Raw genomic sequence first — 18,980 nt, forward strand, 5'->3', positions numbered from 1 at the left:
ACAGTGTTCATGGTGTTATCACAAGGCAATATGACACAGTGTTCATTGTGGTATCACACAGCAATATGACACAATGTTCATGTTGTTATCACACAACAATATGACAGTGTTCATGGTGTTATCACACAGCAATATGACAGTGTTCATGGTGTTATCACACAGCAATATGACACAGTACCTGCACATAGTTGACTGGGAAGAACCCATGCTGTCCATTCAACTCTCCATGGAACCAGTTGTCATCTATCTGCTTCCGTAGTATCACTACATCGTTCTTCTTGAAGGACAGATCCCTAGATGGTGCAGAATACAATATTATATGAGGGATATTTGAGAGCAACATGATTCACACGGATAAGTGATAGCAACATACATCAGTAGATAACATACTAGTGAGTGAGTTTGGTTTAACGCCGCTTTTAACATTATTCCAGTTATATCATGGCGTGTCAGCTTAATGTGGGAGGAAAGCCCGAAGTGATGCAGGTCTCAGACGTTTACCACTTCGGTGAAACCCAGGAGCACGGGTATGGTGCTGATAAACCTAGAAACATAATTGGGGCAAAAACTGGGATTCGAACCCACATTCATAGGTTTCTGGCGTGCCCAAGAGACGCAACTCCGCACAGCGAATCACGGCGCTTTAGACAACTGGGTCATCCGTGCCCACCGAGATAATATACTAACATGCTTAATATGATACAATAATATGGATAATATGTGATACTAACATGATTAATACGGATATGTTATATTAATTTGATTAATATACATGATATAGATATTTGATACTAACATGATTATTTTTGATAACATGTCATACTAATATGGATAATATTCGATACAAGCATGATCAATGTGATTAATATGTGATACTAACATGATTGATATGGATAATATGTGACACTAACATGATTAATATAGAGATATGATGCTGACATGATTATTATTGATATTATGTGATACTTTGTTTCGTATGTTTGTTGTCGTTTAACTTCGTACTCAGCAATATTCCAGCTATATGACGGCAGTCTCTCCATAATGAAGACTGGACCTGAAAATCCAGTGATTGAAAACAGGAACATCGGTCTATGCATTTGTGATATGATGACATGCATCAATCAAGTCAGCCAGTCTGTCAAGCCGATCCCGTTAGTTCTTACGGATTGCTGAAGACCTATTTTAATTTTTAACCTGGATCTTCACAGATAATATGCGATACTAATATGGATAAAATGCGATACAAGAATGATCGAATGGATATGTGACGCTAACATGTTTAATATGGATAATATGTGATATGGTGTCATTGTCATACTGGGGAAAGAAATGTACACAACCTGTACCTGACCGTGCCATAACGATGACATGTATATAGTTGCTTTAAACTAGAGTAAATGCTTCTCTCAAAAATCTTTTTCAGCCTCGAAAAAGAGGGGCACTTTGGAATAATATGGATACTGACATGGATAATATGGGATACTGAGAGATAATATGGGATGCTGACATGGACAATGTGGGATGCTGACATGGACAATATGGGATGCTGACATGGATAATATGGGATACTGACATATAATATGGGATACTGACAGATAATATGGGATGCTGACATGGACAATATTGGATACTGGCATGGACAATATGGGATGCTGACATGGACAATATGGGATGCTGACATGGATAATATGGGATACTGACATGGACAATATTGGATACTAACTTGGATAATATGGGATACTGACATGGATCATATGGGATACTGACATGGATCATATGGGATACTGACATGGAAAATGTGGGATACTAACTTGGATAATGTTGGATACTGACATGGATCATATGGGATACTGACATGGATCATATTGGATACTGACATGGATCATATTGGATACTGGCATGGATAATATGGGATACTGACAGATAATATGGGATACTGATATGAATCTTATGGGATACTGACAGACAATATGGGATACTGATATGGAACATATGGGATACTGACATGGATCATATGGGATACTGACACGGAAAATGTGGGATACTGACAATGATAATATGGATACTGACAGATAATATTGGATACTGGCATGGATAATATGGGATGCTGACATGGACAATATGGGATGCTGACATGGATAATATGGGATACTGATATGGAAAATGTGGGATACTAACTTGGATAATATGGGATACTGACATGGATCATATGGGATACTGACATGGATCATAATGGATACTGGCATGGATAATATGGGATACTGACATGGATAATATGGGATACTGACAATGATAATATGGATACTGACAGATAATATAGGATACTGACATGGATAATATGGGATACTGACATGGACAACATGGGATACTGACATGGACAATATGGGATACTGACATGGACAATATGGGATAGTGACAGATAACATGGGATAGTGACATGGACAATATTGGATACTGACATGGATGAATTGTGATAATAACATGGTTGATATCCTTATGTGATACTTACATGGTTGATATGTGATACTAACATGGATGATATGTGATACCAACATGGTCGATATGTGAATGTGACACCAACATGGATGAATTGTGATATTAACATGGTTAATATCATTATGTGATACTAACATGGTTGATATGTGATACTAACATGGATGATATGTGATACAACATGGTTGATAAGTTATACCAGCATGGAGGAATTGTGATACTAACATGGTTGATATGTGATACCAACATGGAGGAATTGTGATACCAACATAGTTGATATGTGATACCAACATGGAGGAATTGTGATACTAACATGGTTGATATCATTATGTGATACTGACATGGTTAATATGTGATACTAACATGGTTGATATGTGATACCAACATGGATGAATTGTGATACAAACATGGTTGATATCATTATGTGATACTAACATGGTTGATATGTGATACTAACATGGATGATATGTGATACTAACATGGATGATATGTGATGCTAACATGGTTGATATGTGATACTAACATGGTTGATATGTGATACTAACATGGTTAATATGTGATACCAACATGAATGAATCGTGAAACCAACATGGCTTGTTTGGTTATTGTTAAAGGCTGCACTCTGCAATATGCAATATATGACGGCGGTTTGTAAATAATTAAGTTTGGACCAGACAATCCAGTGATTGATATCATGAGCATCAATCCACACAATTGGAATGCCAATGTTATGCCCATGTTATTTTTACCACATACCCACTTTACCATGTTTATCATACACCCAATTTACCATATTAACCACCTGCCCACATAACCATATACCCACTTTACCATGTTTACCATATACCCACTTAACCATGTTTACCATATACAGACTTTACCATGTTTACTAAATACCTACCATTCCATGTTTACCACATACCCACTTTACCATGTTTACCATATACCCACTTAACCATATACCCACTTAACCATGTGTACCATATACCAACTGTACCATGTTTACTAAATACCTACCTTTCCATGTTTACCATATATCCACTTTACCATGGTTACTATATATCCACCTTACCATCTTTACCATATACCCACTTCACCAAGTTTACCATATCCCCACTTTACTGTTTACTATATCACCAGTTTACCATGTTAACCATAAACCCATTTGATCAGGTTTACCATATACCCACTTTACCGTGTTTACCATATACCACTTTACTGTTTACTATAATACCACTTTACCATGTTAACCATTAACCCACTTTAACATATTCCCACTTTTCCATGTTTACCATATACCACTTTATTGTTTACTATAATACCACTTTAGCATGTTAACCATTAACCCACTTTAACATATACCCACTTTACCATATGCCACTTTACTGTTTACTATAATACCACTTTACCATGTTAACCATTAACCCACTTTACCATATTCCTACTTTACCATGTTTACCATAGATCCAGTAACCATACATCCACTTTACCATGTTCAACATATACCCACTTTACCATATGTCACTTTACTGTTTACTATAATACCACTTTACCATGTTAGACATTAACCCACTTTACCATATTCCCACTTTACCATGGTTACCATATTCTCACTTTACCATGGTTACTAAATACCTACCGTTCCATGTTTACCATAAACCAACTTTACCATGGTTACCATATTCCCACTTAACCATTCTTCATTCTATATCCACTTTACCATGTTTAACATATTCCCACTTTACCATGTTTATCATATACCCACTTTACCATATTCCCACTTTACCATGTTTAACATATTTCCACTTTACCATGTTTATCATATACCCACTTTACCATATTCCCACTTTACCATGTTTACTACAAACCCACTTTACCATGTTTACTACAAACCCACTTTACCATGTTTACCATAGAACCACTTTAAAATGTACCCACATTACCATGGTTACCATATGCCAACTTTACCATGTTTACCATAAAACCACTTTACCATACACACACTTAACCATGTTGACTACAAACCCACTTAACCATGTTTACCATAGAACCACTTTACCATGTTCATTTTATACCCACTTTACCATATTTACTACAAATCCACTTAACCAAGTTTACCATATACCCACTTTACCATAGAACTCCTTTACCATATACCCACTTTACCATATTTACTACAAACCCACTTAACCAAGTTTACCATATACCCACTTTACCATGTTTACCATTTACCCACTTTACCATGTTTATAAAAGAACCCCTTTACCATATACCAACTTTACCATGTTTACTACAAACCCACTTAACCATGTTTACCATAAACCCACTTTACCATGTTCATAAAAAACATGATTAAAATAGTCGAATATTAATCATTCATGCCATGTGTTCTTGGATATTATTACATTAACTTGAAGAAATTGTGGCTACCGCATTTAGTTTTGAAACAAACAATCTTCATTCAGTGGCAAAATGTTAGGCTGGGCAAAACACCTTTTCCTTATGCATGTTCTGAACCAATTTTCCCTTTTCAACTTTTGGCTACATCACACAAACAGCATACCTTGTGAGATTGTACAGATAAAGTACAGTTCAAGCTGCACACAAACACAAACCAGCCACTATCCTAAGAGAATATGCGAGAGACATGCAGCTGAGGACAGGTATAGATCTATAGACAGGAAACAGGATACCCACCCACTCTCCTTCGCTTCGTAATTGTACAGTGCTTTTGCACACGGGGCATTCTGGAAAAAAAGGAAGAATTTCTGTTATCTATCAACCATTGCAAAGATGCCATCCCAAGGCCAAAACATATGAGCAAGCAGGATGGTGGTGGTGGTGGTGGTGGATTATTGGGGGGATACTGGGGGAATATTGGTCATTTTCGGGAATAAATCAGTACCTGGAATCATGGGCATGCTCAAACATTGACAAAACATGAAACTATAGGAAGACATGTGAAATATGTCAGTCACATTCCTAACCTACAAGAGGAATGCCAACCTGATCTCAAGTACTGGTTAGGGAAACAACTGTTGCATTTAGTACTGATTGTATCAAAGAATGGAATAAATATTTCCAGGAGATGTATGAAAGCTGTGATAACTACAGTTGTGTCTTGGAAAATTCATGAGTTTGAGACTTTGTTTCTAAAAACTTCCAAAATCTGACAGGTCAGCATTTCTGCATCTTTACACTGCCTTCCAAATTTCTGACTAAACATACATAAGAAAAATACAAGATGGATATGAAAGCCATCAACAAATGTGTGAGAGGAGTGTATCAGCTTTCAAGGAAAGGCACCATTTGACATCTGATACTCATGAGCCATGTGTACATATCACCACCAGCCAGCGTACTCCAGCCAGCCTAATTTCACTGATGAAACCATCATCTGCATGACAAACAAAAAATAGTCCGGTGCTGTATCATTATCTAACTGGATAAGGAAGTAAAAAAAACATCAGATAATTAAAGTACACAAGGATGATGAGCCTGTCAAAATATGTGAGAATATATGTGTGCTCTGAGGGCCTCATTAAAACACTTCCTGTGTTGTACAGCTTTGGCCAAGATAAACCTCCACACAATATGCTGCAGGGGATTCCCTAGATTTGCCTTCTCAACAAATTTGTAAAGATTTAGTATAATCGAGAAAAATGGAGCTGTGGGCTTTGAGCCACCGCAGTTGCCAAAGGGGCTGGAGGATCTAAACTATATCAGTTGGGGAGGAAAAGAACTAAATGATTTATGATTTTTGTGACAACCAAATAATTGTACAATTTTGTAACATTGTGGCAGGATGGGTTATAAAGGTTGCAATGCCACTGACATTGATTGTCATATTCTGTTGCTTTGTCAATGGTGTCCAAGTGAGCATTGAAAGAAAAAATAAAATCATTTACCGTGGTAAGTCTTAACAAATTGCATTAATCATGTTAATCATGACAACCATAAAAAATAGGTCGATAATGAGCTTTCAGCAGAAGTTCCCTAAGCAGTCATGTAGTACTGGAGGCGGTGGGTCAGGGTTTTTTAATGCACTAATGTACACAAAATAATGACCCTCCCATAATGTTTCTCATATTTCTGGATGACCTGCCCCATGACCTTGTACATTTTTTCATGACCCTCCCCAAAAAGACAAAATGCAAACACTTTTTATTTAATAACAAAATGTCCATTTTTTCAAGACCCTCCCAAAATATGTAAATTATTTTAAATGACCCTCCCCTTGAGACTGTCCTATTTTTGGTGCCCTTCCCCCGATTCCCTCTGACCCACCTACCCCTATAAGGAATGACCAGTCCGTAACCAGGTACAGTCTTGTGTGTACAACCTACACTTCTTTCAGATCAACTCCCAACATGACCTAATGACACTGTACCCAATTCACCACATCTTCACGAGGCAAGAGAGTTAACTGACTTTAAAAGTCCAGTTTCCACCCTTGCCCAACTAGGCTGGAATTCCTGGGCTCGATCGTAGCGTCACCAGTGGCTATTACGAGTAATGTCCTTTCTATGCCTCTCCTATTGACCAAACAGATTCAACCTCTCGTATCACTTGCATTTGCTTCGAACAAAACGGTGGCGCCCAGTCAAGACAGTCTGATTGATAATCATGATCTATATTCAGTGTTCCCGTTTACCGGTAATTACCAGTTTTTTACTGGTAAAATTAGGCTTGGACCGGTAATTCATGTGACTGCCAGTCCTTGTGGACTGGCAAGTTAAATGCCTTACAAATCTTTGTTGAACAAAACATCAGCCATATTCATATAAGTATATTTTTGGAATGAAGTCAGCTTGTCTAGGGTCTCCTCTTGTCTATTTCTAGTGCAAGGAAATAACATCAAAGTTTATATTTGTAGTGACTTAGTCTCGAAATATTAAAAAAGAAGAAGAGAGAATTGTGACTGAACTTTGTGTGAATGAAGTGTAGATCTAACTAAGCTACTTCAGAGATGACGTCATTGCATTGAACATGATGTTGAAGTAATTAAACCAGATAATTTGCATACATTTTTAATTGTTGAAAGTTAAGACTGACAAAAAGAAGAGGAGACTGGTAATTTTTAGAGTTGCCAGTCCATTGGACTTGCAGTTTCAAAAGCCAACGGGAACACTGTATATTGTGATCAAATGAGTCATACATCGCGAAGTGCATCAAATCATGTGAGCACCTTGATTAAAAACATGAAAAGATATAGAAAATATCTGTTGACAACGAGTTAGCGGTGCACATGCTTTGCAAATCCTGCAGTCGACCGAAATCGGCATGACACTTTACGAACCGGATTTCAATTTCAGTGCGTGATTTTGATTGAACTATGCAAAGACTCGTTAGTCCAGCCAAAATGTAACTCCATAATACCAGCCTAGTTCGGCAAGGGTGGAAACTGGACTTTTATAGTCAGCTAACTCACTTGCCTCAGGAAGATGAATTCACCACAGTAAACATCACATGTATAGGATTTGAAAAACATCTTGACAGACTGATCATCAGTGGTGATTGATCTGTGATCATTATATACAAGGATAAAAATATGCAAAATGCTCAACACATAAACGTCTTCGTATTTTGTTTCTATTTGATCTTTTTTTATACTTATATGATTGATGTTGATAAGTTACATTGTTATTTGAATTTTGTTGACGCTTATTTTAACATCTTGTAACTTACTGAAAAACACTTTAAATGTATTTGTGAAAAACTCCAGTAAAGTCTACTGGGTTAATGAAAGGAGTACAATGTGATTATTTCAAAGTAATTGTCACATACTGCCCTCAAGTAATGAGTGAGTGAGTTGGGTTTAACGCCGCTTTTAACAGTGCTCCTGTTATATAACAGCGTGTCAGCTTAATGTGGGAGGAAAGCCCGAAGTGATGCAGTCTCAGACGTTTACCACTTCGGTCAAACCCATGAGCACGGGTATGGTGCTGACAAACCTAGAAACATAATTGGGGCAAACCGGGATTCGAACCCACAATCATAGATTTCTGGCGTCTGCCCTCAAGTAACACTGTAAGTGAACGAGTTGGGTTTAATTTTAACGCAACTTTGAACAGTATTCCAGTTATATCACAGCGTGTAAACTTACTGTGGGAGGAAAGCCTGATATAATGCAGATCTTAGACATTTACCACTTTGGTGAAACCCACAAGTACAGGTATGGTGGTGACAAACCTAGAAACATAATCAGGGTGAATTTGGATTTGATAGGTTTCTGGCGTGCCCAGGTGATGCAACTCTGCACAGCGAATTGTGCAGCCATAGACTACTGGGCCACCCGTGCCCCACTAAGTAACAATGAGATTAAAAAGAGTGTTTATATGTTCATTAAATTTGTATACTGTCTCTTGCATTTTGTTTTGGTTTCAGTTTCCATAGTATCAGGGGGAAATTGGAATGGAAATTGTTTCCATTCACAATGAGGAAAGTAACAGTGGCAACTTTAAATCAAGAGCTGCTTTCATTACCATGCATTAGGATGAAGATAATCATGAAATTAAAACTGAAAAACAATATTTTCATACATACTAGTGGTCTTTTTAAGGAAGTGTCATATGGCAATGAAGGATGCAATTCTTTTCTGTTTTTTCTTAACAAGAATACTCCAGGTCCGATATCATATATGACATATATTGTTCATTGTGCAAGAAATATTAACGAAATCTGTCAGTAGAGCACATGGTTTCCAATACGAAAGAATTTAATATAAATATGTCAACATGGATTACTTAATTACTTTAACATTCGTCAACATGCTTTGCTTGTGTTTATATGGAAGTGTGCCACATCTTCATTACACTCTCATATTATGGTACAGGTAATTAAATAATGCTGTAAGCATGGTGAGGGGCTTTGTTGCAGTATCTGACACAGCCTGATCTGAAAAGCTTTCTATTCGCATGTCGGGAAATCAACAACAGCGGTAGTGTCAAGCGTCAAACATGTTAAACTTTTACCGAAACAAAGTATGGAAAACCACTGTGACTGTGATGGGACAGTCAAAGACAGATTCCAAGTTCATCATGTTCATGCATATGTAGATCAGCAAGCCAAATTTGTTTTTCGTTTTTTAGGTATTATTTCCTTTATTACAGTTAAAAGTAAATTATAAGTTGCCATTTTCTAAACAGATGTAACCATGGGAACAATGTTTTTTTTTCAGAGTTTTTTCTTTCTTTCAGCAAGCCAAATTTCATGTGAAACGCAAGCTCGGACTGACTCTTACAGGTGCTTTAAGCATGTAAAACACAAAAATCAAATTCAGTTACAGATATATCATAAAGACTTCTATCCAAGCACCCTGCCATACTAAGCTAAGGAAGAAGGATCACCAAGTTTTTGTAAAAGATCCCACTTTTTTCTCAAAAGTGGACCTGACAAACTCAGCTGGAAGTAAAACAAGGGTTGTTCCTCAACATTTATTAGAGGGGTTTAAGGTGTCAATATATTCACTTTGTTCTACATACATGACATATATGAAATATGTGCACAGATTAATTGGTGTATTTATTGGTATCTCAGTTATTATTCTAATAGCACATAGTTGTGAAATAGGTAATTAACCTAAATACTTGGTTCAGAGGATAGCATTTTCATAAAAATTACAGAGGCAGACTCAGAAGAATTAGTTTTTGTTTTGTGTGTTGTTTTACACCACAATATTCCAGCAATATGGCAGCCTGTTTATAATCAAATCTGGGCAAAGAAGGAGCCTGAAAGATTGACAAATGTGTCATGTCATCAGTCATTTGAAGTTACTGGATCAAGTTGGTTGCCTCTTAACATGCTAAAAATATACAAATAATGCTGGGACCTATTCTACATGTTCCAGGTGTATTCTGGTATGAATACAAGATGGAATCACTTTTTTACATGTATTGGCCGATAGACATGATAGATATGAGAAAAAACGTTACCTTCAAATAAAATGACAGAGGTTACACTTTTCACATGAATGCAGTAACATTGTTTATAGACATCAAAACAGAAAAAGTAACATGTACATCATCTCTATAACATTAGTATTAAAGTTAAAGAGTCATTACGTCATTTGAATTTGGGAAGTTATTTCAAAGAGGAACTAGATTCAAGCAAACTGGCAGTCGATTTTTCATATTAGAATGAACTTGAGGAAGTCAAGTGAATAGTGATAAGAAATGACTGATTATATTTTATGATGTCTATTAACAAGGCAGTTGATGATTTTCATAAGAAACACAATACTGTTTCCTACAAGGCATGGATGAGTAAGTCACGACCTGCACTGACAATGGGAACCACAATGTGGAGCAAAGTTTGTCTTTCAACTGAAATATGATATGTAGCAAAATATCTCATTGTTTGACAACGAGACACTCTTTTTTTTAACAATGTTACACTTATGATATTAGTGATTAATAAAGCACCTGTCTTTGTTGTCGTGGCTGTGAGTTGGTGTTTGTGACACCTGGGCTGTCAGTCCTGCTTGTGGGAATTTCAGTATTTGTAGACTGTCCATGTAACTGTCCTTGTGTTTTTATACCCTCCAAGAGGCGAATTAGCAAGATATTTGGCGGAAGATCTTCAACTTTGATTGTGACAATAGTCCTGCACTCTGGACACCGAAGTTCATTTTTTGTGATCACGATCTCTTCAAGACACCTTCTACAAAAAGTGTGTTGACAGGGAAGAACTTTACTTGTGTGATCCAATCTTTCCAGGCAGACAGAACATTCTAACAGCTCATTCAGAGCCTGTTCATCCATTGTTAGGACTGATCAAGTGAATGTAAAGAGGAGGAAACGATAAAGTGTTTAAATCATGACCAACTGATTGCCATCGCAATGTCAACACACAATAAGAACACAAACAACTGACGCAAACAGGGTTTTCAGTGGCATGCATGCTCATCGTTGAGTTCCCATCCGACGGAAATAAAGTGTTTTCTGAAGATCCTTCATCCCTGTTGAACCTCCAATGAATTGACGAGCGTCTTTGATCATCACAACTGCACATAAGCATATCAATGAAAATGAATTACTTGGCGTTACAACTTATCTTCAAAGATTATGGTTGAGTCACCACCAGAAAATACACTCGTCGCCATATTGAACCGGAAGCTGTTGCGTAGGAATACATACGAGAGGGAGGGACTCGCCTCGACTCTTTGCAGGGCCATGAAATCAATGTTGGGAATGTGCTACTGTCTGAAGATCTAGCGACTCTCAAAATCGCTGTAAAGAGTTTCAATAAATGTTTGTCTTTTGACATGATATTTGTCACGGACACGATACAATCAAATTTCACATGTCCAAATGACAGTCATTAAATTACTATTCACAATCATATATTCCTATCATACAAAAATTATATGCAAATATTATTGCTTATTCTGTGTTTTAAATTAGACTTTGGAGTGTTGTGTGTCTCAATGTTCATACATGTTCTATGATGTTCACATTTCTTCAAAATTCTGTTATTCAAACAAATAAAGTAAATAATATAAAGATTCTTTATGTTTCAAACAACGTTATATACTGGCGTGTCTCTAATCAATATGATGGACAGATGCACGAAAAAAGTTATTTCTGTGACTAATGGCTATTTTTAACTTCTCCACATTATGTTAATAGCTCCCATGGTCTTAAAATTGTTTCTAGCAAAAGTACTATTGTGTCACGTGAGCAAATTTCTTTTCCTGTAGTTGAGATTTCATTTACTGCCACTGGAGTATAAAGAACCCTGGACACGAAGACATGTTTATACGCAGCACGTCATCAAAGGACAAATAAGCGAGTTCAAAAACGCCATATTAAATTGTACCATTGAAATTCAATATTTGTCTGAAATATTCGTGTAAAAGCGCAGGTTCATGTATTTGTACAAGTATCACTTGTCCCTAACTTGATTCAAATAAAACTGTTTTCTATAAAAAAAAATCTAGGCTGGCTACGGCACTGGTGTATGTATGTATGTATGTATGTATGTATGTATGTATGTGTAAAAACGATGTAATTCGTACGTTTTTGCAAGACTTGCATCATATTCAAATCAGATAATACATATGATAGTCAAAATGTTAAAGCGTTTGCTCGTCACGCTGAGGTCACGGGTTCCAAGGCCGTAGTTAACATTTTTTGACTGGGGGGGGGGGATTAGTACAAGTATCACTTGTCCCCAACTTGATTCAAATAAAATTGTTTTCTATAACAAATCTAGCCCCCCGCTGGCTACGGCACTGGGTTCGAATCCAATGAGTGGAGCCCATTTCCGCCGTGATATAGCAGGAACTTTGCTAAAATCGTCTTGAAATAAACCTTCATTCATACACTTTACCTACGGCACTGGGTTCGAATTATGACAGAATAAAGTGGATGAATCGGGTGTACTTTTCTGTTAGAGCCATAAGGCTCTTCATTCATATGGTGCCAAGAACATGCAGTCTGTTGTAGCACCACTCCAAAGTAAGAGACGTGTTTCATATATATACACGCACTACTGTCCCTTAATTGCATAGTTTGCTTTAAATCCTATGGGGTCCACAATCATATTTGTAGATTTATATTTATATATATTTCAAACAGGAATATCTGGAAATAGAAGGGCCTACTACCCCTCATTGTGCAAAATTTCAGAACAGTTTTACCCACCACAAGCATCTGTTAGAAACAGACCAAACGGAATAGGTCGCAACCAGAATCCATATGTGTATGCAAGATGTCAGAGTCCAAATGTGAGACTGGTTCCATGCAGCGATTGGCAAATACGCGCCAATAACTGACGGTGTGTGTAGCGTTGTATTACCAGACATACTTTGGATGGAAAAGAAATCCCACAACTTTAGCCACCGGCTAAAAAATATTTCTGAGTGCACCACTGTACTTTGAAGAGGATGTATTTGCTCGGGCCAATCGGTTTTATTCATGGCACTAATTAGGACATGTAACGATAAAATGCACGGGATAACCGAGGACGAACTCTGAACTGCACACTGTGAGTTGTATACCCTGAAGGCATTTATACAGCTGCGACGCAGTGGTGGGGCCGACTGGGTATAGGTAAAACATTCGCCCCAGAACCTGAGCATCTCATTTGTGATAATGACGTTTACCATACTTACTCACTCCCTAAGTACGTGCATGCTTTTGTTTGCATGCCCAAGACCAAGTAAACAAATCACCTTTTTTTCTTCTTGACGGAGGGTTGAAAGTTTCAGATGCCGCGGTAACCCGGATGCACGTGCAGTTGTTATTACAAGCTCGGGTGTCTGCATGTCACATGGCATGTCAAATAGTTCCGACAGAAACGTATCAAAATACATACCAGAGAAATACTCCATGAATCCAATTGCGTAATGTCCAGCGTATTTATTTTTCCAATCTAATGATAAACATATAATATATGAGAGTGTGTGAATGGGGGTTTATTTCAATACGATTTTAGCAAAGTTCCCGCTATAGCACGGCGGAAATGGGCTCCACACATTGGATTCGAACCCAGTGCCAACCTCATACAAGTAAAACTTCATGAAGCTGTATTTTCCTCCACAACATTTTGTAGTCGTCTACCCATTTGTGACATCATAAGGTTGACGTCACACGGCTACAAAATGTGGAGGACAGAACGTCACAAGGGATGAACGTCAGACTCCATTGAACATTGTGACGAAAGAATTGCATCGACTAACGACAGCCGACCCAAACGGAGCAAACGTAATACTATATCCACAAAACATTTTCTGTTAAAGCACCCTGTGAAGGTTACGGGTTAGAATTGATCTCCAGCAATACAACCCATGCCTGTCATAAGAGGCGACTAACGGCATCGGGTGGTCAGGCTCGCTGACTTGGTTGATGCATGTATTCGTATCTCAATTGCGTGGATCGATGCTCATGATATCTATCACTTGATTATCTGGTCAAGACTCGACTAATTACAGATCGCCGTCATAAAGCTGAAATATTGCTGAGTGCGACTTTAACAAACAAACAAACAAAGTATCCCCTTTCCCGCTTAAGTAATATACAACTCCAATCTCATTAAAATCAGATCTTAGTTTAGCGGTACCGAGAACTAAGATCTGAATTTAATGAGATTGTACGCTACTCACATTGCACACTTCGAGATAAACAATTAAATTTATTTTCAATAAGTTATTAGGAATGATAGAGATCTGTATCCAGTTAATAAATTTGGTTTAACCTAGGACCAGAAACCGTCATTTCTAGTGGTTGGTTGGTTGGTTGGTTTGTTGTTTAACGCCGCACTCAGCAATATTCCAGCTATATGACGGCGGTCTGTAAATAATCGAGTCTGGACCAGACAATCCAGTGATTGATATCATGAGCATCGATCCACGCAATTGGGATCGATGACATGCATCAACCAAGTCAGCGAGCCTGACCACCCGATCCCGTTAGTCGCCTTTTACGGCAAGCATAGTCACCTTTTACGGCAAGCATGGGTTGCTGAAGACCTATTCTACCCCGGAATCTTCACGGGTCCATTTCTAGTGGTCGAGAATGGCTCATTTACGTACAAATCATAGCAATGTTTTTTAAAAAAATCTACATCGATTTGCCTGAACGCTGCAAGAATACACTTACGATTCGTATAGTGTCAAGGTGTTCAGAAACGCGTTGCCAATACTTAATGTGAATGGGAGCGTGGGCATCATTAGGGCTATATATACGATGTCATGCATTGTGTGCATGTAAGTTCATTGACTTTAGTGCATAAAGGCAACTTTCCAATGCAGTCAGAAATGCTACAACCTTATATTACGGCAGTCTGCAAGTTTGTGGTTTGGACCAAGCATCTCAAACTTTAGCAGCTATACCCACGCTAGGAACAGGAAGATCTAATAGAATATTTAAGTGAGTCGATGTGTTTTTCATCGCGGTAATTAAAAATATTTTAAATTTTCATTTAATTGTTTTAGAACTCCGGGGTCCTGTGGTATACCAATAGGAAATAGAACCCATATACCAGCATTCACGAGCGAGCGCATAAATAACCTCAATGCCAACATTCTTCATGGCGATATATGAACTTCAAGTGGTGTTACTGTTCTTGGAAGAAAACCTCATCAATCTGTCAATTAAACGCTTTAAGAGCAAAAGTGAAACTGAAACGAAGCCAGAATTGCAAGGCTTCAATTTCGTATACAAACAGCAAAATAATTCCACACAATTTCAAATTTCGTCTGTGTACCACATAAAATTAGGTCTTATATAGACTCCAAGACTAACATCTAGTCCCTGAAATTAACATATTTTACGGCTAGACATAGTTGTTGAATTATAGTTATGATAAAAAATGAAAAGGAGTCCAGAGACTCTCTTCATTTTCAGATACTGCAGTCATCCAGACTTGCTAAATATACTAGACCTTTTGTGGAATCGAAACCGTGTCTTTACGAATGCATTTACACTAACGCTTAGTCTCTGAAAATACATAATTTTGATAGAAACTAGGAACAACAAATAAATTGAAAAGGAGCCCCAGTGGGATGGTAGATTCGGACCTGAGGGAAATATAGACTTGCTTTATTTAGAGCTGTAGCGTTACAGTAAGGCTGAGTAAAGGGAAATAATATGGCTCTCGGCACTTTCAAAACTATATTCACTAGGCTATATATCCCATAACCCTGCACATATGCTATACATGAATACATATCACACTTAACTTTGGATTCTTTTAAAGACGATTGGTCGCATATTATTAAAAATAACATACGTGGGCGGTGAACAGATTTGTTAATTGGGTTGGAATATCAAAGCGAGGTCGTGTTTATTCAGAATCAACAGCGAAAGAGAGTTGCAGTATTAGTAACATTTTAACTTGATTAACCTGTTCCTATCTATAGGGCTAGAAGTTATACTTGGTGTCATCTGAGAAATATGTACCCGTGAAGATCCGGGGTAGAACAGGTCTGCAGCAACACATGCATGCCGTAAAAGGCGACTGTTCTTATCGCAAGAGGCGACTAACGGGATCGGGTGGTCATGCTCGCTGACTTGGTTGATGTATGTTATCGAATCCCAATTCCGTAGATCGATACTCATGATGTCAATCACTGGATTGTCTGGTCCAGACTCGATTATTTACAGACTGCCGTCATATAGCTGCAATATCGCTCAGTGCGGCGTAAACAACAAGCAAACAGAATCTGTGTATAGTTTAAATATTGACGGCTAGATCGATACACGTCATACAATTTAAGAGAGCAGGGTTTTTTTAATCACTTCAGTCAAACTTATCATCATTGCGTGACATTGAGCCACGCCGGCGCCTATCGCTGTCACAAAATCAATCACTGGATTGTCTGGTCTAGACTCGATTATTTACAGGCCGCCGTCATACAGCTGGAAATATTGATAAGTATGGCGATAAACAAAAAGGCTTATTAATTTTCTTGAAATATTGTATATAAATATTATTTAAAATGATCATATCCAATCATCATCGTTTACGAATCCATGTCATACAAATAAGACGCTTCAACAATATAGTGCCATTTCAACTTCATAATGTGGATTTATTAAAACTTAGATAGCCACCATATATTAAAAAATATACATATCTACCCATACTTCTTTAAACATGATCACACCATATATACATTTATTTATAAAAATCATATTCGGATAGATATCTACATCATGAATCACCTTAAATGAACACGGATGTGATATCAAATTAAATACACTGGTTGTCCTTTGACAAATACGGTTGAGGAATGCAACCGCGACTCTCGTGGTACGTTTGTGGAACGAAAACGGATTTTGGTGTGATATGCGTCAAAAGATAAACTAACACACCTTTGAAAATTCAGGTTAGAATGCGAATTCGACAAATTCATTAAGCTATTTCTGTGACTGTTACTTGTGCGGCCAATACGTTCGATATCGTGTAAAATACAGCTGTCGTTTTAAGTACAAGGATTGGTTCAGCTTTTTGTACAACCCTCATAACCTTGACCTTACGCCAGGCAAACAAGCAGGTGAGTAATCTTAGCGACGTGTTAAAGAAATTATATCAAAGGAGATATTCATGGACTGCTGGTAACCTTAAAAAGTGGGTATAAGGAAAGCAATTTAATGTGCTCAATGTTGACCTCATTATATGATCCATCGTATGTTGTGATGATTATGTATTCAGAACGAAAGGGGGCAAGTGTTCTCATGTCAGGCAAATTAGTCAAACAGGTTTGACACACCTGCTGATTTAGATGAGGACTTTCAACGTCCAAACACATAATTCAGTCAGTAATGTTTCATCAGATATTACTGGTTATCTATATATTTCGTATGTTAAAGATCTCAATGAATTCGACAGCGCACCATTAGATGAACCCGCAACCAATCTCTAGATCACCATGACATTGCCGGTTTTGCTTCTTCGTTTTTATGTTTGGGTATCAATTATTCAACTACTTGTGTCGTTTTGTGTGGCAATCAAAGTTACGCTGTGATAGATCAACTTGCTATTTCTTAAAGAAGCAATTCACAAAGGATAGAATGTGCTTTAATTTTCATAAATGTTGCCAGATGTCGACCACAGAATGTACATATTTGTTTCAATATAGATGCACAGTTCAGTGACATTCAGTGGCTCCCAGATGCAACGATTATCTAGTTTTTAGTTTGGGTTTCACCATCAAGTTCACTTTATATTTTTACTTTAGCATTGCTCAACAATGATGTAAAGTGTCTCCCTGGCCCTATCGGTGACAGTTAGTGAGTTACATATTATCAGAAATAGCATTGCAAACAATGCTAAATGAAATATGTAACCATTGAAGATACTGAATGTAGTGAAAACACAAGTTTGCATATGGACAGCTGCACAGTACCTGGCCACTGATGTGATTAACAAGTAAATGAAGTGTCATTGAGTAAAGCTACAAATTGAAAAGGATGCTGAATGATTTATGGCAGGCATCAGTTGCTGAGGTATGAATGCATTCAGCATCATCTTGTTGATCAAATACTATTATTATTATTAAATTGTGTATTGCATCTATCTGTATTGGTCAAAATTACATATTGTCATAAGCTTGACATTTTCAGCTTAACCTGTGTGTGATCCTCTTGACATGAAGGATATCTATAGTCATGATAAATATTAATATCTGCTATGTTAACTTGTAAGGGATTGTAGGTTATGTTCAGTGCAGAGTTATTATGTATCATATGCATGATAAGTCATGATGTTACTTCAACATAATAATTAGATGTCAGCTGCATCCTGTTATGAACCATGAAACTGAATATTTTGTCCTCAAGATCAGGCATAGATGTGGATGTGATCATTAGAGCTACTTCCTTCTTGTAACAGAGGGATGGCATGTTTATGTTGTATCAGGAAGGAAGGCAGTGTGTCATATTTTTAGGATAGTGTTTGGTTATTCTGGTCCGAGTTACGTACATTTGTAGTAGCTCTTGTGAGCAAAATTGAAAGCTATGGCCTATTCCATTTTGGATAGT

The 18,980-nt window shown here is 37.4% G+C and overlaps 2 protein-coding genes across 10 annotated transcripts in view; one reads left to right on the forward strand and one right to left on the reverse strand.

Annotated features, from left to right (window-relative positions):
* Nucleotides 1-11,591, reverse strand: part of LOC139449906 (E3 ubiquitin-protein ligase SH3RF3-like) — a 32,726-nt gene extending 21,135 nt beyond the window's left edge. For both annotated transcript variants that reach the window (XM_071231508.1, XM_071231505.1), the window contains exons 1-3: nucleotides 10,917-11,591; nucleotides 5,191-5,240; nucleotides 179-293 (exon numbers count right to left, since the gene is read on the reverse strand). In XM_071231508.1, the coding sequence (XP_071087609.1) occupies nucleotides 179-293; nucleotides 5,191-5,240; nucleotides 10,917-11,255 (504 nt within the window). In that variant the 5' untranslated portion in view covers nucleotides 11,256-11,591. The remainder of the gene's footprint in view (nucleotides 1-178; nucleotides 294-5,190; nucleotides 5,241-10,916) is intronic.
* A 5,874-nt stretch (nucleotides 11,592-17,465) lies between these two features.
* The window catches only part of LOC139449904 (FHF complex subunit HOOK-interacting protein 1B-like), a 53,590-nt gene continuing 52,075 nt past the window's right edge, over nucleotides 17,466-18,980 (forward strand). For 7 of the 8 annotated variants that reach the window (XM_071231499.1, XM_071231495.1, XM_071231503.1 and 4 more), the window contains exon 1: nucleotides 17,484-17,568. The gene's annotated coding sequence lies outside the window, so the exon portion shown is untranslated. Of the gene's footprint in view, nucleotides 17,569-18,980 lie in introns of all 8 variants that reach the window. The other variant, XM_071231496.1, reaches the window with a different exon arrangement.

This window comes from Haliotis cracherodii, unplaced genomic scaffold (genome assembly GCF_022045235.1).
Source record: "Haliotis cracherodii isolate W230 unplaced genomic scaffold, xgHalCrac1.p SCAF_8, whole genome shotgun sequence".
Classification (NCBI taxonomy): Eukaryota; Metazoa; Mollusca; class Gastropoda; order Lepetellida; family Haliotidae; genus Haliotis; species Haliotis cracherodii.